The sequence below is a fragment of the Vigna angularis genome, chromosome 7, assembly GCF_016808095.1.
Source record: "Vigna angularis cultivar LongXiaoDou No.4 chromosome 7, ASM1680809v1, whole genome shotgun sequence".
In the NCBI taxonomy this organism is placed as follows: Eukaryota; Viridiplantae; Streptophyta; class Magnoliopsida; order Fabales; family Fabaceae; genus Vigna; species Vigna angularis.
In genome coordinates, this window is record NC_068976.1 from 2,345,405 (window position 1) to 2,368,265 (window position 22,861).

Here is a 22,861-nt window from a genome sequence, read left to right on the forward strand (position 1 = left end):
TTTCAATTCTAATTTAGTTCTACTTATTGTTTTACCAATAGTCTTGTTCTATTCAGTTTAATTATTTGTAATAATATATTAATCTATTTTATGTACTCTTATATTGTCTTAAATTTTTTATTAAAATATTTAATTCAAACGTAAGTTTCATCAATTCCAAAATAACGAGATTCACATGTGTAGCTGACTTTAATTGATTCCATTTATTATAAACTTGTAAATACAATTATATCATTATCATGTGTATCCTAAGTTCTTGTTCTGATTTGTCAAAAATTACTCATTGAGAAGAATAATTCCTGTTCTTTGCATCGTGAATGCATGACTTCTTCAAGAATCAACATTAATTTTATCTAAATATTATAATCTTAGTGTCAATTTTACATCCTAACACAGATTTTATAATCGGACTGCGAAGCCGACAGCTATTAAAAATATAGAAGACGCACGTTCGCATTTAGTTAGGAAAAAATTGAGAGTAAAACAAGAAATTTTGAAAAAGTGTTATTCTTTAAGAGAGATCATAACCATCGATATCTGTTATCATTAGCGACAGAAAAAAACTTATTAAATGACCGAAAAGGTTCCAGTATTAATTCATGCACCAGCCTTCAATTAAGTAGTAAAATTATACAAAATCTAGATTTTAATTAAATAAACAAAACTCGGAAAAGTAAAATTATTTACGCTATGAATTTGTCAAATTTCTAAATGGTCAAATTAATTCGATAATATGCTATTCGTATAAATAATAATAATTTCCTTCTATTTCAAACAATACCTAACTGTCCTTCCCCTGTTGTAATATAGTACTATACAATATCATACATTTAGGTATCTCCTTATATCGCCTTTCATCTTTTTAAATATTTTTTCTTCCTAAAAGTTTAATCTATGTAATTTTCAAAAACTTATTTTATATTTGGTGTAACTAGTTTAATTTGTATGTTTTTCATTTGCTATCGTTTTATATTTATTATTATTATTATTTAATCACCTTAGTTAAGTTATATAAAAGAAGGTGAGATAAAAGTCAAAAACGACGACAGAGTTTGTGAAAGAAATATAAAAAATAAAGATGAAAAATAGAAATGAAGAAAGATGGTCATATCTTTTCTAATAATTTATATACACTGTAGAACCTCAATTGAAAATTAAAAATACTTTAAGAAACAAAATAATAATAAATAAATATATTTAATGGCAAAATTGAAATAAGGTTATAACATGAGTCTTATAAAAGTAAAAGAAAAAAAAAACTTTTACTTTGGTATAATTTATTAAATCATCACTTGTTATTTACTTAAAATGAGACATTTTTTCACTTTCAAGCACGACTTCACGGTTTTTTAGATTAAATAATGCTGTTTCATATATTTATTTCTCCTTTTATGTTTCAAATAAAATTGGTCACCTTTAGATTTATAAAAAAACTTCTAGTGTTGTGCTTAACTTTATTATTAAATATAGCTAGTCTAACACAAAATATGAAAGTATTAATTAAAATATTTAAAATAACAGGAACTTATTTTAAATTTAAATATTTAAACTACATTTAAGTAATTCAATTTAGCAATGTATGTATTATCCAACTATATATGTTATTATATTTGAAAATTAAAAATCATATATAATAAAAGATCATTAAACGTAATGAATATTAAACATAAAAATAACTCGTAGCTTACATTAACATAATTGATTACAAAATAAATACAAGAGAGCTCATGAATAATAGACAAATAAATGAATATGATTTTACTCCAACCATAGTTTTATTTTCTTTCTACTAATTTTCCAATTACATCTTTATTTGTTCAAAAATTTAAATACATTAATTTAAATATTTTTTCTTAAATAAAGAACATAAAAGGAAACTTATTAATAAGTTTGTAATTATTTTAATATAAATAAAAATATGAATTTTATTTTTGATTTACATAACATTTAACATACACTATGTTATTTTGAAAAATATAATGAATTAATTAAATAATGAGATAGATAAAAAATGAGATGGAAAAGAAATTAATTAATATTTCTTCACCCTAATTTTAAGATATTGTTTAAAAGACTTCTTATTATTTTTATAATATACTGTGTAGTTGTTCATTGCAATAATTATTTTTCATTAGAATAGCTTAATGATTTTAGTTTATGAGCCGTAAATGTAATAAATTGTATTTTTTTCGGGAAGATCAGAGAACACAAGTGTTTAATTAAAACAACTTCATAATTATTTTCCTTTACTTTATTAAATATATAAAAGTAAATTTAGAAAAATATTATTACTACTTTAATTTAATGATTTCTAGTATACATGTATTATGTATGTATTTAATTGTAAACATTTTCCTGAATTCTTTGGAACCTTAAATTATACTTAGAATGAAATTTTAAAATGAATGAATTATCGTTAATACTTTGATGGCATTGTATTGTACCTTTTGGCTTTCTTCCTGAGTCAAATTAATTTTTATATAGTTTTAATTCTCATAAATAAACCAAGAGAAATATGCAACTCCGTGAAAAACCAGAAAATTGAGCCATGCATATTTGTGGCAGAAAAAACAACCAAAAGCAGAGCATTTGAACACTCTCCAAAGCTATGTCCCTCCGCAAGACACTCACAAATCTCCTACACACTTTCAACGACAAAACCGCAGTGATCGCAGCATCACTTTCACTCAAACGCCGCGTGTCCTCCGTTCGCGTCCATGTCCTTCGCGCCACCACTCATCGCCTTGCCACTTCTCCGTCCGAGTCCCAAATCGCTGCCGTTCTCTCCGCCGGCCGCAGCTCATATCTCCTGCCACGCACCTGCATAGAGGCAATCATGGACCGCCTTCACAGAACCCAAAGCGCCACAGTGGCACTGAAATGCCTCTTCACTCTCCACAACATCGTATCCGAGGGACCCTTAACGCTAAAGGACAATCTCTCGCACTACCCTTCCCGCGGAGGACACAACGCCCTTAACCTCGCTACCTTCCGCGACGACACGGACGTGCAATCTCTGGAGCTCAGCTCGTGGGTTCGATGGTACGCGAATGTTCTAGAAAATGTCTTGACGGTTTCGCGCGTTTTGGGTTATTATCTGATAAACAAGGGCGTTGAAAGAGAGTTTTCGGGGGTGTCTAGTGTTGAGTTGCTGTGTGAAATACGAGGTTTAGTCGAATTCGTGGAGCAGGTGAGTCACGCGCCCGAGTCGCTGCACCTGCAGAGGATCGACTTGGTGTATGGCGTTGTGAGATTGGTGTGCGATGATTACGGGCGCGTGCAGCGCGAGATTTCACAGCGCGTGGAGGAGAGTGTGAGGAGGGTGGGGGATTTGGGTGTGGACGAGTTGAGAGAGTTGGTGCGGTGTTTGAAGAGGTTGGAAGAGTGTAAGGAAAGGTTGGTGGTTTTGTTTGTGAATAGAAAGAAAAACGATTCGTTTTGGGATTTGATTGGAAGAGTTAAGAATAAGGGGGTGGCGGTTATGGAGGATACGGAGGGGAAGTGGTTGACGGTGGTGGTGAAAGGTAGGAACGATTTGACTGACTCGACTCGGTTCACCAACCCGTTTCTAGAGCCCGGCGAAATTCTATATTCCGGTCCCACCGGGTGGCGCGTTGCCACATGTCAGCTAACTGTTCCCGCGTTGGGATGACAAGTTCCAACGGTCTTATTGTCAATAAGTTGTGTCATTTGTCGTTTGTTTGTTTTCCCTTTTTCTTGGCTCTTTGTTCATCTTTTTACTTTTTTTCTTTTTCTTTTTCTAAAGGGATTTTTATTTTTATTTTTACAATGTATAGTTTTCTACCTATCACAGATATTTGTAGCTAGAAAAGAGATTTTGTATAATTTTGACTTTAAGCCTTCTCTGTTGGATGGAGTTAGTCTAAACGTGTAATCCGTTGGGATGTCATATCTGGAAGCTTTATCGGCGGGTCCAATGCAAGGAAAAGAGAAAGAAATTTCGTTACAATTTCTTCTTTTGTAAAGAATATTTTTCATGATTAAACTTGATTGAACAATTGAGGATGAATTTTTGGTCCATTGCTTAATGGTGTCACATGTGTTGCAATGATTAACAGTTTGAATTTACCTAATTAGTTTGTTAGATATTATTGGCTCTGCACAGAAGGGAAAACAATTGTTTAGTTCCGAGAAATTAGCTAGATTCTTTTGTTGGGTGTATTTAGTTATAAGATGCTACCTTGTGTTGTGTTCTTTTGTTTGCCTTTTATTAAGATTTGCCTCTTGCTATGTGAGTGCGTTTATATACGTGCATGGATAATACTTTTACATCTATCTTTTTGTCTGAGTTTTTGGGTGCTCTTATTCGTCAATAGTCCATCTTAACACGATTTTAGATAGAACAGAAGAAAATTTCCAAACTAAAAGTGTTTTTATATACGAAGTTTTCATTTTTAAGTTGTGTTACATAATATAACTTGTTTATAGTCGTATTTCTTTTTTAAAATTCACCCATTTCCATCAAATCCAATAGAATTTGTACTAGTTTAATAAATAAACCATTTGACACCTGGGATGAAAGTAAAAAAAAATATAAGTCTTTATTCACTACAAAAATAATACATTTTAGGAGAAGTTATTTTTCGACGATTTTTGAAATTCCGAAAATTTTTCAACGATTTAAAATCGAAATTGCCCCAAACATTTAAATTTTTTATTTTTAAAATAATTTTTCCGTGCCTTCATTTCTTCTAGGTTTTTCCCCAAATCCTAATTCCTCCCTACTGCCTACATTTCTCCCAAACCACAATCTTCATTTCCCTATTGTCTTCATTTTCTCCCAAACCACAATCTTCATTTCACTACACCACAAGCACCATCTCAATCTCGCTGTTCTCCGCCATCGCTGCCAGAAGCTTAATTCCACTCTTTGCTGCTTTTCTTTCTTCGAGAAGCACCACACGAATTCCCCTAACTCCGATGACGTCGTCGAGCTTCCTCTAGTGCTCTTCCCCGGCGCCATCCTGCCCTTGCAGATCTTCGAGTTTCGCTACCGCATCATGATGCACACACTCCTTCAAACAGACCTTCGCTTCAGCGTCATCTACACAAATGCCGTCTCTGGAACCGCCGTTGTTGGTTGCGTCGACGAAGTCATAAAGCATGAGAGCCTCGTGGATGACCGCTTTTTCCTCATCTGTAAGGCCAAGAACGGTTCCGAGTGAACAGTGTGCTGCGCACGAAACCCTACCTGGTCGCGCAGGTGACTTGGCTTTAGAACCGACCATCTCCCTCCATCGATCTTGATCTGGAAAGGCTAGCCACCGAGGTGGAGACCTACATGAAGGACGTTATCCGGTTATCCAACTATTATTTTCAATTATGCTTTCTTGTGTTCACATACACATGCTTTCTTGGCTATTTGTTCTTGTATTCTGACTACTTGTTTATGCGCTCATGGATATCACTTATTTATGTATATGGTTTGTCTTCTTTTCATAAGCACATTGAAAAGAAATCATTCACATTGTTTAAATTCTTTATTACGTGGTGTAGCAGTTGAGACAATAAGTGAGAATTTTTGGGGCAGCAAAGAACAACATTGTAAAGAAATCATTCACATTGTTTAAATACCTTCGTGTATTTTCTCATATGTATTTTATTATTTTATGAAGGATCAATTGTTTTCAAATCCTTCATTGGGTGGTATGCTATGTTATGTCACTTATGCTCTTGCCTCGGGGCTTAGAATGAATAGAGCCTTCCTTCACCAAAAATTTTATGTACCAACCTACCTAAAATGTTTGAGAATTTTAAGTCCAGTCATTATTATTCATTATTCTTGAATGTGATGGATCCAACATATGTTTCTGAACCTGATACCTGCGTCATATGTTGTCACACTAGTGCAAAAAAGACCTTTAACGTCACCCTTTATACGTCTGACCCTCGAATATCCAACGTAAAAAATGAATGGTGGCATTTTTTGTAAATAAAACAACTATTTAGACGTCGATTATGGAAGGGTCCGACGTCTAAATACTCATATACGTCGGCTTCCCCAAATAGACGCCAAAACTAAACGAAAAAGTTCAAAAAAAATAATTTTTTATTCTATTTAGACGTTTGTTATGGAGGGAACCGACTTCTGAAGCACTTTAGACGTCTGTTAATTGGGGGAACCAACGTCTAAACCCTAAATCCAGAAATTTAAAAAGTCACTTTTTGACTCCATTTAGACGTCTGATCCCGCCACTCCGACTTCTGAAGCACTTTAGACGTCTGTTAATTAGAGAACCGACGTCTAAACCCTAAATCCAGAAATTTAAAAAGTCACTTTTTGACTCCATTTAGACGTCTGATCCCGCCACTCCGACTTTTGAAGCACTTTAGACGTCTGTTAATTGGGGAACCGACGTCTAAACCTTAAATCCAAAAATTTAAAAAGTCACTTTTTGACTCCGTTTAGACGTTTGATCCCGCCACTCCGACTTCTGAAGCACTTTAGACGTCTGTTAATTGGGGAACCGACGTCTAAACCCTAAATCCAGAAATTTAAAAAGTCACTTTTTGACTCCGTTTAGACGTTTAATCCCGCCACTCCGACTTCTAAAGCAGTTTAGACGGCTCTTAATTGGGGAACCGACGTCTAAATTTTGGCATTAAAACACCGTGAACGCGAGACAGCCGTTACGCGCACTCATTATTCATCATCTTCGTCGCGTTTTCTCTCTACGGATTACGCTTTTCAAGTTCGTTTTCTCACTTTTGCACCGTTTTAAATTAATTTTACTCCGATTACATCACTCTTTTTGATGCATTATCTTTCATTTGAACCGATTAAAATGCGTTTTCATTGGGTTTTGGTGCAGTTATTCTCGTGTCTTTAGGCAGTGTTATATGGCGGCGATTTCTTGCGTTTTGTACTCCTCCAATTCCCTCCACTACGTTTTTAAAACCATCCAATAAAAAAAATGTACAATACATTCTCTTCAACTAAAATATAAAGTTGTAAACTCGAATCACCATGAGTCAGGAGCAACTTCAGAGACGTCTAACCTGTACGGATCGGACGTCTATATAGACGTCGGACCTATATAGGTCCGACGTCTATAGAGACGTCTGAGCTAAAGGATCCGACGTCTCATTAACGTCACCCATATAGATGTCGGACAGAGATCAGACGTTAAAAACCCAAAATAACATACGTCTAAAGTCCTTTTTGCACTAGTGTCAATGGTCTTTTAATATAGTGGCAGCTAGCTTCATTGGTAAAGACATGAACCTGGGTTTGATCTCAGGTATAGAAAACAAGAGTGTTATTTTATCTGTCATTTGGCTCTATAATCATCTTATTCATTCGTTTAATTGCTCTAATCGAAAGATTCTAATGAGTCATTTCAATTCACATGAATGTTGTCTCTCTCATCATGCAAGGTGCTTTTATCAGATTCTGCAAAAAGTCATGAATATGCTGACAGAGGTGTGATGATCTATGAAACTGCTTCTTGTGCTCTTTCACTTGCTTATGAATAATTTTTCTTCCTTTACTATTTGAAATATATAACTGCTTATTTTAAAAGTTATCTGAATCATTATACATCAATTTGATTGGATTTTTTTTATCAGAAATTATGACTTTTTTTAATTTCAATCTATTGATTCCTCTAGCAATTCGTCACCTCCTGTATACATGTTCTTTAAACAAAATGACCTTTTTATATTAATCTTACAACATTACAATATTACTTTATTTAAATAAGCATGCTAGGGTACATATCCCTGCTCTGATTCTCAAGGGATAACTAATCCTTTGTGAAAACACATGTAAAGTATACTTGGCATTTTTTTTTCATACTATTTAGAATTTGTCGTGAGATTTTAGTATGTTGTACATAGTGATTTTGATAGCATTCAAATTAGTTGTGATTAGTATTTGATAGCATATAAATCATAAGTTCATGCTTTCAATTTTCTTTTTTTATCAAAGAATGAGACATTTAAATGACCAACCAATTTACAACATCTTGAAACAATAATATTGCAACTTTCCTGTTATACCTGTACTTGGAAGCATGCGTATGTGTCCTGTTTCCTTTTCATTTTATAATATGTGTGGTGCAGATGAGAAAGTTAAAGATTATGATTGATTTGCTTCTTGTCTCTTCTTGTGGTTTATGCTGATGCAGACAAGAAACTTTTGGTGCATTTGGAATAAGGTATTAAAACAATTACTAAATACTTATCTAATTGTTCATTACAATATTGTTTTAACTCTATTATTTTCTTTGTAAATTTTTAATGATTCCTCTTAGATGAAAGGTTCAGACAAAGAAGACATTAGAACCAAATGAGTTTTTTTATTTATTTTATTTTAACTATTAGTAAATTGTAAGTATATGTAGGATAATGTAATATTTTGATTGAATATATAGTTTTATGTACAAATAATATATTAAATATTATTATACAATTTAATGTATGAAATGAATTTCATTTTGTTTGTTTAATTGAATCTGTTCATTAATAGGGTATATTTATTATAAATTGATTGGATGAGATCATAATACAGAAAAAATGATTGTAAACTGATTGAATGTTAAATGTAAATATATATTTTTTTTTAAAAAAAAATGATTTTTCGGCGATTTTGGAAAACCCCTGATAACTACCGGCGGTTTTCCAAAAACCCCTGAAAATAGGGGCGGTTTCATAGAAAACCACCGATAAATTTGTGACGCTGGTTTTCCCAATGGTTTTTGTAACCGCAGGAAATGTATTTTCCGGAGGTTAAACGTCCGGTAATGTCAAAAATAACCCCTACTAAAATTGTATTTTTTTGTAGTAATTAGACGTTTCACATGAAGTAGAGATTAAATCAATTTATAGTAAAAATAATTCTTACATTCCAAGTTCAAGCTTGTAAAATTTGATTAAATTTAAAATTTACTTTTTAATCGTTTTATAATTAATACTTTCTCTATTCTAAAAAATAAAGTTCCAAAATATATAATTTTTACCAAGACTATGTAATTTTTTCTTTTCGAACTCATCCTGAATCAATAAATACTCCATGCATTCATACAAGAGTTTTTCTAACTATGGTTCATTAGTTCCAAAACCTACTTGCTTTCTCATAAAGTTAGAACCATATCACTTCCACCTTTTATACTCTTAAGATGCATAAAGAAGTTCAATGGTTGTGTTATTGTAATAAAGCTGACAAAATAAGAAACAATATTATCTGAGGCGTGTAGTTTCACTATCTTTAAGAACTTATTCGCAGTGTATTGCGCAAGTCCCTCTAGATACAACAAGAACTTCTCGAAAATATTCGAGAATCTCAGAACTAGAAAGAAACTTTAAATAGAGTTTATATCTAGGATATAAGAGTTAAAGTAAACACACAAAAAAGAAGAAAAAAAGTGTAATTTGTGAGGAGGAGAGCTAGAAAATAGAAAGAATTTTGTTTGTTGTCTTTTTATGGAATGAAGGGGTGCTCTATTTGTAGAGCATGCAAAGATTTGTTGCCAACAAATGAACGTTGCATCAGAACATTGGTATTGGAACGTTGCACTCATGAATGCACTTCATGAACATTGGGTAACGTTCTTTTGCAATAATAAAGTAATATTATTACAACAATACCCCACTTATTGCAAAAGAAAGTTGAAAGAAAAGTCTTTGACCCAAATAGTTCATAATGATTAAACAAACATTAAAAGAAAGATAATAAACTTTTATCCTGGTTCTCATAAGATGTAATGCATTAGAGCTGGTATAGCAAGCTATATGAACTAGTCTTAGATTGAGATACTTAATACACATTGTAGTTGGTATAGCAAGCTATATGAACCAAAGACACTAGACGTGTGTTAGAGGTTTATCAATCACAATACACTGCCACAATCCTTGTTGTTATCATTGTGTTGTGCTTACTAGGCCATGCACATGCCCAATATTCAAGAGTGCTTTAGAGATCATGCAAAGACCTCATACAAGTGGCCCCACTGGCACTCATTTAGATGATTTCATCAAGTGTATGCTACAATCATACACCACCCATAAGGGATATGGAAATCATTAAAACTTTGTTTAGGCTAAAATTTTTTCACCATATAGAATTTTAATGACAAAGTTTAACCTCTCAATAATGCAGTGTCTAGCACTTTCACACACACCATATGAAAGGATATAATTGATTAAAATCAAGTTAGTGATATCAAAACTAAAAGGTGACTTGTTTTTACCCATATGAACCTTATTTATGGGATCTCCAATCACAAAGGTTGAGTTACTATAACTCTTTTGTTTACAAGTGGCTTAAGTTTCATTCCCCTCGATGTTTCTAATATCATTTGTCTTCCTAGGGGTTTTGTCAGAGGATCTGCTAGATTCCATTCTAACTTCACATAATCAATGGAAATAGTTTCATTCTTTAACAACTACTTCTCCAAATTGTGTCTCAATTGTATATGTTTATTCTTTCCATTTTAATTCTTATTTTTTGGCTATAGCTATTGCCGATTGACAATCACAGTGCATTGATACTGATGGGGTTGGCTTCATTCATAGTGGAATGTTCACTAAGAAGTTTTTCAACCACTCAACCTCATTACCAGCCATCTCAAGAGAAACAAACTCAGATTCGATTATTGATCTTGCAATAATTGTTTGTCTGGCTAATCTTCATGTAATCGCACCACCCCTAAGTGTAAATACATAACCACTAGTGGATTTTATGTCATTTGAATCAGATATCCAGTTAGCATCACTGTACCCTTCTAATATAGTGGGAAATTCATTATAGTCAATGACATAATCTATTGAACCTTTTAAGTATCTCATAAGTCTAGCAAATGCATCCCAATGTTCCTTATTTTGATATTAAGTGTACCGACGCAATCTACCTACTAAGGTTGAGATATAAATTCTCCTTTATTTTTCATTAATTTAGAATTAACATCATAAGGGGCACTCACTGGTTTGAGGTCATAAAACCCAAACTTCTTAAGAAGTTTCTCAATGTATTGTTCTTGGAATAGTAATATACTATCTCCCTTCCTTATGATTTTAATACCTAAAATTACATTGGCTTCACCATGTCTTTCATTTCAAAATTTGATCCTAGAAACAATTTAGTTCTAGCGATAATCTCATTGCATATACCAAAAAATAACATGTCATTCACATACAAACATGTAATGACATATTCTCTTCTTTCAAATTTAGAATCCTATCAATATCATTAGGTGAAAAGCCAAATTTATTTCTTCGAGTAATTAAGTAACATTACCTACACTCATATTATATTTAAATGAGAACTGTCATTCAATAAATCAACCTGAAGATTCATACCACGTCAATTCACAACCCACATGTACCCATCCAATCTAATATGCCCGAGAACCATAAAACATTTTATATCCACGAAATATCACATAACAACAATTAACGAAATTCTGGAATTAGTTTGAATAGCATTGAACAACTTTAATAATTTTTTTTTGCCATAAGTTAAATCCCATAAAGCTTCTAATATCATAAGTAAGGTCAGAAAGTGTTGGGCTCAGTTCTTATGTCAAGAAAATCACATAATTAATAGCAATTACTAACTCACAAAACTCTAATTAGCTCATCCAGAATACAAATCAATCTTAACTATGTCAACACGTGATTCCATCACAATGATAAGATCAATCATCTAATTACAAAGTAACTCACGTTCATACCAGCTAATTTAATAAAGATTTTGCAATCTAAACAGAACAGGACAACAAATTATAAGTTCTATCATCTAACAACCATCACATACTACTCACAAAGTATTATAATTGCCTTAAATGCTTACTTTGTCCCCATGTTAAGAGGTAAATTTCTGTTTAGTACTTGGTTTTCAAAATGAAGACATTCGGTTCCCATGTTACGAAAATTTTATGACTTCAGTCCTATCCGTTAAGGTGGTAGGAACGACGTTAAAGGTTAAAGGATGTGGCAAATTACTTATCCAGCATGGCAAAAGCACATTTTTTAGCAAAGACAGATATGAAAATTTCCTTCTAATTTGGAAAAGCAAATGCACAGGGATTTGCCCTAACATATTAATCTCCAAGGAGCTTAGCTGAAGGAGCTCATGTGAAGCGGGTGAGCTGAGGTGGGGTGCCCTAAGTTCTTTGTTTTAACACAATTTCTGAAGTTCGCTGTTTGTGAGGTGGGTGCCCTAAGTTGGCTGCTTGGGATTGAGATGGTTTTGTAGGTCTCAACGAAGCAGTATTATGTCCTTCCTCGAGGCAATGTCAATGAATCAGTGTTCGTCTTGCTCATTGGGGACCTCGCGTGATGGTTCATCAAGAGGAATGATTGGCAGCCAAATATGCAATTGTGGAGAGCTTGCCGTATTAAGAGTCGCAAAAACTGTTAAGAATGAGGGGAAGTAGTTTTGGGGCTGCCCTAATTACAAGGTTTGTTTTCTTTGTTGTTTTTTTATTTTGGGGTACATTAGTTTGCTTTATCCTGAGATGTTTTTGGTTGGATGTTTTGAACAGCGGAGTCGAAACGAAGAAGTGCGAGGATGTAATTTCTTCAAATGGCGCACTGAAGATTATATAGATGAAAGGGATAATATAATTGGATGGAAAAGGAGAAAGATTATTACTTTGGAAAAATCACTTTTAGTTTGTTAGAAAAGGGAGAAGGTGTTGTTGGGGTTTTTATGTTTGATGAAGTTCATTAACCCATAAGAACTTAATGGTTAAGCGTGCTTAGCCAGGAGTAATTTAGGGATGGTGACCTTCTGGGAAGTTTTCCCGGAAAGTGTGCGAGTGAGGCCAAAGCACGTTGGAAAGCCTCGTGTTGATGTGTGGGGGCAGTCAATATTTCCTGTAAGTTGCCGGGGCTACACTGAGCGCCAGAAAGGGGGGCTGAGCGCCAGTTTCATGTATCGCACCAAGCTGAGCGCCATTCAGGGGCGCCGAGTGTAAATTTTCTCGTAGTTTCACCTGGACGCCCTTTTTGAAGCGTTGAGCGCTAGTCTTCCTTTAACGTTTCATGCTTGGGCGCCCTCCAAGGGACGCTGAGCGCCACTCCTTCGTAACCTCGCTTGGGCACCCTAAGTAGGGGGTGCTGAGCGGTGTCAACGTTGGCCCGTGATACAATTCAGCCCTATTTAAGGATTTTCTCGACCTAGAAAGAGTATCTTTTGACAAAATTGACACAAAATTCAGATTTTCTCCAACTCTCTGGAGGCAGAAGTGGATGCAGAAGCTCTCCTCTTCAGTTTTTAGGGTTTATCTTTCATTCTCATTCCATTGTTCATCTAGTTTACCCATGACAAGGGGGAACTAAATTCAATTTGTTGTTGGGTGATTATGTAACCTTGTGAACTCTCATGTATTTGAATTGGTTTTAATTATATATACTTCTTTCATCAATTGTTAGGGATTTTCTCCTTTGCTCTATGCTTGTTATGTTTTGATCGTTCATGGCATGATTTAATAATCTTCTTTGTTATTGGGAAATACCTAGAAACCACGATCCTGATAATTTCTCCCAAGAGCAATATTGCCTAGGGATGGGGATAGGAGGATTGGTCGTCTTAAGCTTCTAATCGTAATGCAGAATTAATTATTAGGGATGCAAGAGATTGTGGTCTAGTAGTTAAGGATTGACTTTCTTCACAGAGGGATCGGGTTTTAAGTACTTTAGAAAGTGACGTTAACAATTAAATGAAGAAGACAAATTTGTATATGCATGAGAGTAAACTAGGTGAAATCTAAACCCCAACAACATACTCATCTCATAATTTCAATATCATTCATTCACCTTTGTGTTTTTCTCCAATTGATCAAAAGTGCATTTATATTTACTTTCTTGTTTTTGCATTCAAAACCCTAAATTGTTCTTGAAAGTCTTAATTAGTTAAGTAATTACATGACTGTTTAGTGTCGTGAGTCCTCTGGGATACGATACTTGGTCTTACCATTTTGTATTACTTGATAGTCAACAAATTACTTACTTTCTGTTGATCTGACACAAAGGTAAACCTTGAACATAATCCCCCACCTCCAAGATCATCAATTAACCATTCTAAAAACCAAGTCCATGTTTCCTTATTCTCTACTTCAACAACAACATATGCCAACGGACACATCTGGTCATTACCATCTCTTCCAACAGTAGTTAAAAGCTCACCTCCATATTTGCCTTTTAAAAAACATTCATCCAAATGTATAATAAGCCTACATGAGACAAAGTTGTCCTTACATGATTTGAAACAGACATACATTCTTTTGAATATAACCTTATCCTCATTTCGTTCTACATTCACTTTCACTGTTGAGCCAGTGTTTGACCTCAGTAATTCTTGTGCATAATACAGTCTTTCATATTGTTGTTTGAAACAACCATCAATGTTTACAGTTGCCATTGCTTTTGCCTTAGTTGTTGTAGACCTAGACACATCAATGTTCCATTTTTTACAAAACTTATTATTCAGATTTTTCAGATTTATATCTGGATTTGCTTTCATGCTCTTCTCTAATTTGCCACTTAACCATTTTGAGGTAACTAAAGCAATGTGGAATTCTCTACTACATGTATGTCTGTTTATGATCTTCCTTAGTTGCCATGTACTTTGGCTACTCCTATATGCATAGTATGCGTACCATGGACATTTCCCTTGTGAGCCACAACATTTAACACATATTCTTCTCTTGTCATTCTTAGAAATCTTCAACTTCGTACCATTATGTACCTCATAAGTTCTAATTGCATCAGTGAAATCTTTTTTTCAGGGAAGTATATCCCCAGTTGCCATTTATATTCTTTCATAGTTACGGGCTCTGAGAAGATCCTAAAATCTCCTTTTCGGGGTGTTTCATCATCTGAGTCATCACTTGCATAAATACTGCCACAACTATCAGATTCCCACTCAGTATCAGATAAGCCCCTGGCCTGTACATGCAACTTTGAAGTAGTGCATCCACTTCCTGTACCCATTTCAACAAACACACTACCTTCCCAGTCTTGCTCTTGAAGTTGTTCATCTGCATGCACACCAACATCCAAAAAATCATCTTCACTGACAAAAGCCTCTTCATCAGACCCTATCCAACTACTAATATCAAACTCCTCCTGCACATCCCCTTCACCACCACCAACATCATCCTCCACATCCTCTTCACCACCACCAACATCATCTTCAACATCCCCTTCATAACATACACCATCCTCAACATCTCCTTCACTAACTTCAGCACCTTCAACATGTTCACCATGACCATGTTCACCAACATCTCCAACTTCACCAACTTCAGCATCTTCAGCACCATGACCATATTCTCCAACTTCACCATCTTCTGTCTCATGACCATGTTCACCAACATCTCCAACTTCACCATGTTCAATACCTTCACCATGTTCTTCAACTTCACCAACTTTAGCATGCTCAACACCTTCACCTTCACCATCCTCACCACATTCTTCTTGACCCTCTTCTCCAAGTTTACCTTCACCTTCACCATCCTCACCATGTTCACCAACATCATATTGCAACATATGAATATAATCAGGTTCGGACACCATGTGAACCACAAACAAATGAGCTTTACCATTCAATAACGCAATGCTCATGACATGCATTGCTCCTATGTCATTACTTAACAATTCCAACTTAGCTTCTAATACACGACCACCCAGGGAATATCATAACTCCTTAACATTTCTATATCCCATCTCCTTTAGTATGGCCAAGATTTCAAAATAACTCCATCTGTCTGTGTCAATTATCAAGGTACTGGTATCACCTCCATGGTATCTAAATGATCCATCATTCACAAACTTACCGCCATGGTGAAACACTACCTCAATATTAGAGTCAGACATTTTCTTTAATTGTCAACTATTATATGCCTATATAAAAGTAAGTGTCAGACTATATGTGTAACGCTCCAAATTTTGGGATGCCATGGGTTTACAAAAACTTTTTAATACTTAACTCTCATACCAGTGCGAGATACAATTTAAATAAAAACTTCCATTTATTATAACTGAATTTTGAAAACTTCCTAAATCAAATGCAAGTATAAAGCATTCATAAAATTCCATTACAAAACTATTAACATTGAACATAAAATCCCATAGTTCTCCCATATATTTCACTGCTCAACTTCGCTTTAGCTACATCTGTAAAAACATCTCCTCCCGTACAAGTATGATCATTGCAGGTGGAAACCATCACCACAAATGCAAGGGTGAGCTAACAGATCAACATCAAAAACACAAATAACGATGTAATCATAATAATACGATTATAAAATAACCTCTAAACTCATAACACCCATACGTAAATCAAATTCACAACACAATAACACATTGTTAATCTAACTCCCACTCAGGCAAACCATGCCACCACTTCCCAAGCACTATCACCATATGTCTTCTTCCGTACTCAAGCAAACACGACCTGTTCACCTAAACAGGGCCTACGCACCAACGTAGGACTTTCTGGTTCACCAAAATCAGGCCTACGCACCAACGTAGGACTTTTCGGTTCACCAAAACCGAGCCTACGCACCAACGCAGGACTTTCTGATTCACCAAAATCGGGCCTACGCACCAACATAGGACTTCCTCGCGTCATCATCCATTGAATACGTAAGAAAACAAATGATTCACAGTCACCTACTAGCATGACTTATCGAACAACCCTTACGGAAAACAACTCAACCCACTCATGTTCCACTCGTCACATAATCCAATTAACTTAGTAACTACACCATGCAAGAATAACAGTACAAATCATGCATTTAACCACTACAACCACCATATAATTATCTCTACAACTAACACATGTCGTGGTATAGGCTCACAACATTGCAAACATCACCGATTTCATGGAGACACTTTCAAAACACACACCAAATATCTAACAACACCATACATCCGAAAACATCATAACATATAAAAAAATACTACAACTTTTTATAAAAGATCATGACACCATATAAAACACTACGACTTCAAGTCTAAAGTATCAATTAAAAATACACAAGTCACAATAGGAAATATCATATATTTCATATGTCATTACCTAATAAAATACTCATTTATAACTATTTTTACAATTACACAATTATTTGAACACCACTCTAAAAGTGTCAAAACATTCTTAAATAAAATAAATCTATTTTATTATATTATTAATCATTAAAACATCACCGTTTACGAAAAGTTATATTGATTATAATATAGATATATATAAAAAAATCTTTATAATAAAGTTCACCAAAAGCTATTATTGTTTATAGTATAAATATATATCTAAAAAAATATCATTATGCCAAAAATTTACATTTGCTTCCCGTATGTGATAATTAAATATCAATCCCAATTAAAAGTTACTTGCTGCCAATACCAAATCAATCCACTGATAAATGTGAAACTCCTCTGTCTAAGAAAATATTTTTCTAGTAAAAGGATATTAACTGAGACCAATCGAAATTAATACTTCTGATTGCTATTTACGAAATAAATAAAAACCAACGTGATAAAGATATATTTCCAGGCACCACTTTAATTCTGAAGAAAAACAAGATTTAGGGTTTATGAAATAAAAACCCACGTTAATCCAAATTTCCTTTTCAGCACTGAACCACTCTCAAACATTTTTATTGGCTTAACAATACCTAAAATCACCGCATCTCTCCACAATGGCAACATAACAGTTAAAATTAATTTAGCCATAAAGCATTTTCATAACATGCACTGTCTTCATAGTATCGTCGCTTAAATACTTGAATTGTATCTCTACGAAAACATACAACAACTCCTATACGAAAATCTCAATCATATAATTAAATTATTATAACTCAATCTCATCCCCAGAAATTAACAACTCATTAAAACACATACAACACAACATTAATTGAGTGATAACGAAAAGTACATGACACGCTACACCATATTTTACGGCATTCACCCAAAAATATAATGAATAAGAATTTATACATCATTAAACAATTATACACACATAGACACATAGATATTGAAGGCTAACTCTCCTTACCTCTAACCAACAAAGAATTTCAGATTTTCTAAGCCCTCCTAACTGCTTAGTTCCTAGTCTTCTCCTTTAACAGAAAAAAATGTCCTCCTCTCAAACGTTCCTCACGGTTACATAGCGTTTTCTGTCTTTTTTCCTTTGCTAAGGTTCTATTTTAACATAATATAAATAGGAGACATACTTGACCCTTTTAAATTTATTTTTCTAAAATCTTCGTAAAAGCCCATTATTATTAAAATAAAATTATCTTTAGCTTAATTTATTTTCATAAGTCCATAGCTAATATACTTTATCTTAATATTTTTATTCTAATTGATTTTGTTAAATCCATGCATAATATATTTTATTTTAATTGTTCATAAACTACCTTAATTAATACCTTAATTTCACTTTCCTCATTTTAATTAATTTTTATCAATCACACAATACACACCACACTTGCACATAAAAAATTATTAAAACTAATAAACACATATTATGCACACATCAACAATCAATACATCACCACCAATCCATAACAAGGAACTCTAACCATCAGTATTATACTTCACTACGACAATACTTATCTTTCATTATTTTATTTCATGATACCCACGCCCACAGTCTTTCCTTATAATTATTTTTCCTGGGTCTTACAACATGCAATTGGTTAATGACCTTCACATGCATCTACATTGTAAAGATGTCATGTTACTAACAACTATTACACGTGTAGGCATACAAACTTAATCACACGCAATCATTGTTTCACCTACAACATTCCATTTTGTTTTAAAGCTTAAATCCATATGCATGAACCACAACTTAAACAACAACCATAGATTCAACAATACAAAAGAAAAAATAGTACTACGCACTAAGGGGACAATAACACAAAACAGTCCGCACTAATTGGGGACCAAAATCATACAAACAGTACGCACAACAAAATGAAAAATAGTGAAGAATGGGACCACTACAAATCTGACGTTATTAGGGTGGCCACAACACAGCAAAGGAGGACCACAATAGAACATACTAAGGGGACAAGAAGACAAGATACTTCCATGGGCGAAAGCAACTACATAAAAGAAGTGATAAAAAGCGCACCTTCCACCTTTTCGCTCAACAATCTCCTTCACCAACCCTTTTCGCTTAACAATCTCCTTCGAGAACGTGAATCCTTCGAGAACGTCAATCCTTTCACACTATTAACCAATTCAACGACTAAAAAATCCCCAATTTATGACCTAACTTGCGTAATGTTTTAATTTCCACGATTAAAAACCCTAATTCTTTAATTTCCCCAATTTAAAAGAACATAATGAATTCTTTTGGCTGCCACGTCAACTAATGTAGCCCAACTCATTGCCACGACTACATTTTGTGCACACCTCACATCCATAGTCAATTCAACGTTTTCAATTTTAACGCCATTAAAACAGATAGTACTGAAGTCATAAATTTTCGTAACATGGGGACTAAATGTCTTCATTTTTAAAACTGAGTACTAAACAGAAATTCACCTCTTAACATGGGGACAAAGTAAGCATTTAAGCCTATTTTAATTCATTCAACTAGTCAAAACCAAGTTCAATCAGCTTTGAATCCCATAACCCAACGTTCCCTAAATCTGTACCTATTTCAACTACATTGAACATTGATGCAACGTTTTAAGACTAATTTATGCAAACAGAGTACCAAAAGCAATCATGTATGTTCTCATTTAATGCATTTCTAGTTACTTCCAGTGTTACAAACCCATAATTTCTGTTACGAATTTTATAGGTCAAATTACCCAACCATTAGCCCCTTTTAGGGTGTTAGATATATGGTTGATTCAAGCTATACTAGTTCTGGTAAACTTATTCAAGTGAATTATCAATGCAAAACCATATTACCCAACATGGACTTTTTCTCAACATGCATTTTCCCGATAAAATCTAGTTAGTTTAATGTTTATTCCAAAAGTTAACATATAGAATTACTTAAGTTGCCAAACATGAATTAATCACCCAAATTTGTTCTTATAAGTTACCCTTGGCTTACCGAAATTCCTTGTTAAGCATTGGAACAAAACATAACCCCACATTTCAGTTTTAAAAAAAATTTCATCCTCAACCCCAATGCAACCACCCAATACCATCATATTTAATTTTGAATCACTGAGTAATATAACTTAATTTCAAATAGTCAGCGTACAATCTTATATTCAGGAAAACACCTACATTTTATTAACTCAAACGTTTAAAGTAATTCAGTTTATACCCATTATTCCAACATCAACTCAAACATTCAGCCACACATTTCATGATTAGGATTCGTACTCGAAAGAAAAAAAATAGTATTTTCAAATATTTAAACAAGAAAACACAGGTTTAGCTCCCCATACCTTTTTAATTTTGGACACTAATGAGATCAGAAACCAAAGGACTAAGATTTCAGTTGCTTGTGTATATATACTAATGTATAAGTCTTTAAGATTGTTGTAATAAAGCGAACAAAATCACGAACAATATTTTCTAAGGTGTGTAATTTCACTGTCCTTAAGGACTTGTATCGCAGTGTATTACATAAGGCACCCAGGATACAACAGGAACTTCTCGAAAATATTCGAGGATCTTAGAACAAGCACGAAACTCTAAAAGGAGTTTATACCTAGGATATAAGAGTAAATGTAAACACAAAAAGAAGAAGAAAAAGGGTGTAATTTTTGAGAAGGAGAGCTAGAAAATAGAAAGAATTTTGTTTGCTGTCTTTTTATGGAATGCAAGGGTGCTCTATTTATAGAGCATGCAAAGGACTATTGCCAACAGATGAACGTTGCATCAAAATGTTGGTATTTGAAATTGCACTCATTGATGTACTTCATGAACGTTGGGTAACTTTCTTTTGTACACTAGTACAAAAATAGTGTATATCGTCACGCGTTCAACGTTCAACCACTGAATAACGAACGTTAAAACTAAGCGGTGACATTTTTATAAATAAATGCAATTATTAAACGTCGTTTGGAATTGTAATTCGACGTAAAAGAATATAAAACGTCGAATGACTTTTAAATTTGACGTCAAAAGGTTAGTGAATTCAATAAAAATTTGAGTCGGTGATTGAAAGTTCATTCACTTTATCTTAGCACGCGATACCCTCTTCTCTTGTCAAACTTTTCTCGAACGAAATTTGACGAGCATAACATGCAATCTTTTTTTCATTTGATACAAATGCATGTTAATTAATTACTTTATGTATGCTTTTTGTTTGTTTTAACCGATTATTTTCGTGCTCTTTTCCTTCATAGGCGCATTCTGCTTTCTCTCTCACTATGACGAAACTTTATTTAGACGAACCCACCTTTTGAAGGTTAGTTTTCGTTTTCGTTTTCGTTTTGAAGAACTTATTTATTGAACTTGTTTGTTGTTTTTTTTGTTGAATTTGTTTGTTGTTGTTGTTTAGTTGAACTTGTTTGTTGTTGTTGTTTGATTGAACTTGTTTGTTGTTGGTTATTATTGTTTGTTGTTGATACTACACGTTCATGGTTCATGCTTTATAAAATATCAAAAACTGAAATTTGTTGTTTTTTTTTGCTTTTCAGTTCTCGTAGAGTTGTAAACAAGGATCATAACTAATTAAAAAAAAAAAAAATTGATTAACATCGAATATGGACAAAATTCAACGTTAAGTTAACGTCGTATATTAACAAAATTCGACGTAAAATTAACGTTTCCTGATATGACGGTGTTCGGCAGTTCACCGTTAAAAGCCCAAAATATTCGACTTTATACACGATTTTTGTACTAGTGGCAATAATAAAGTAATACCATTACAACATGTGCTACATGTATGTAGGAAATATTACAGTATTGATGAGAATTGTATATATCTCCATGAAAAAAATGAGTGGAATAAATGTGTATCTGCATGTGTTTTATTGAATAAGATGTCGAAACCTATTACTGGACGTAGATAAGAAAAGAATTTGAGGATATAGGATTACAAATTTGAAGATTTAGGATTGAATATCGGATTTTGAAATTCAAAGAATATTCCAAATTTTAAAATTGAGTTAAAGGAGTGACCGAATTTGGGATAATATCAAATTTAAATATCTGGTAAGAAATGCACCGACTTTCAAATTCGGTTAAGGTGTGGACTGAATTTTGAAATCCAATTAAGGAATGCACTAGAGTTCACCAAATTTCGAAATTCGATTAAGTATTATATGTATGTATGTGTGTATTTTTATATTTTATTTATTATTTTTAATCTTTTAATTGTTATTTTGATTATTTTTAATTTTTTTAAATAGTTTTTGGTTTTGTTATTTTTTAATTTTTATTTATTTTGTGTTATAAAAATAGCAAGAACACGAGGTGTTTCTACGTACGGGATTGAGAGTTATACAAGGTGAAACTAGAATGAGACCTATGATATTTTCTCGTAGAAGAGGTTGTGATGGTGAAGCTGGAGAAGTTGTTACATGAATTGTTCATCATGTTCATGAGGATGTTATTGAGCAGTAGGAAGATGTTATTAAGCATCAAGAGGTTGTTGTTCACCAAGAAGATAAAATGGTTGGATATCTTACTTCTTTGCTGACATATGGTGATCATGTTGCATATGCATTATGGGAAGGCTAAGTTAGTAATGTGTTTTTTTTTTATATTTGATGACTTCTTTAAATTTTATATGCAATTATTATATGTAGGATCGATGGGAGATAAAGTTGGTCTCCCATGGAAAAAAATTAAATATGTTTGGAGCATGTCATTTAGCTATTCAAAATTATGTGTTGATTTCTGGTTTAATGTCTCTCTATTATATTTCATACATTTACGCTAATAAGAGGTTGTTATTGACATT

At 33.5% G+C, this 22,861-nt stretch overlaps 1 protein-coding gene across 1 annotated transcript; it reads left to right on the forward strand.

The window, feature by feature from the left end:
• Positions 1–2,608: 2,608 nt before the first annotated feature.
• Positions 2,609–3,652, forward strand: LOC108337747 (putative clathrin assembly protein At4g40080). Its single transcript, XM_017574330.2, has one exon. It carries the CDS (start codon positions 2,609–2,611, stop codon positions 3,650–3,652), a length of 1,044 nt encoding a protein of 347 aa, XP_017429819.1.
• The last annotated feature ends 19,209 nt before the right edge of the window (positions 3,653–22,861 follow it).

Coding starts and splice junctions, on each gene's coding strand:
- LOC108337747 (XM_017574330.2), top strand. CDS start 2,609: ATGTCCCTCCGCAAGACACTCACAAATCTCCTACACACTTTCAACGAC.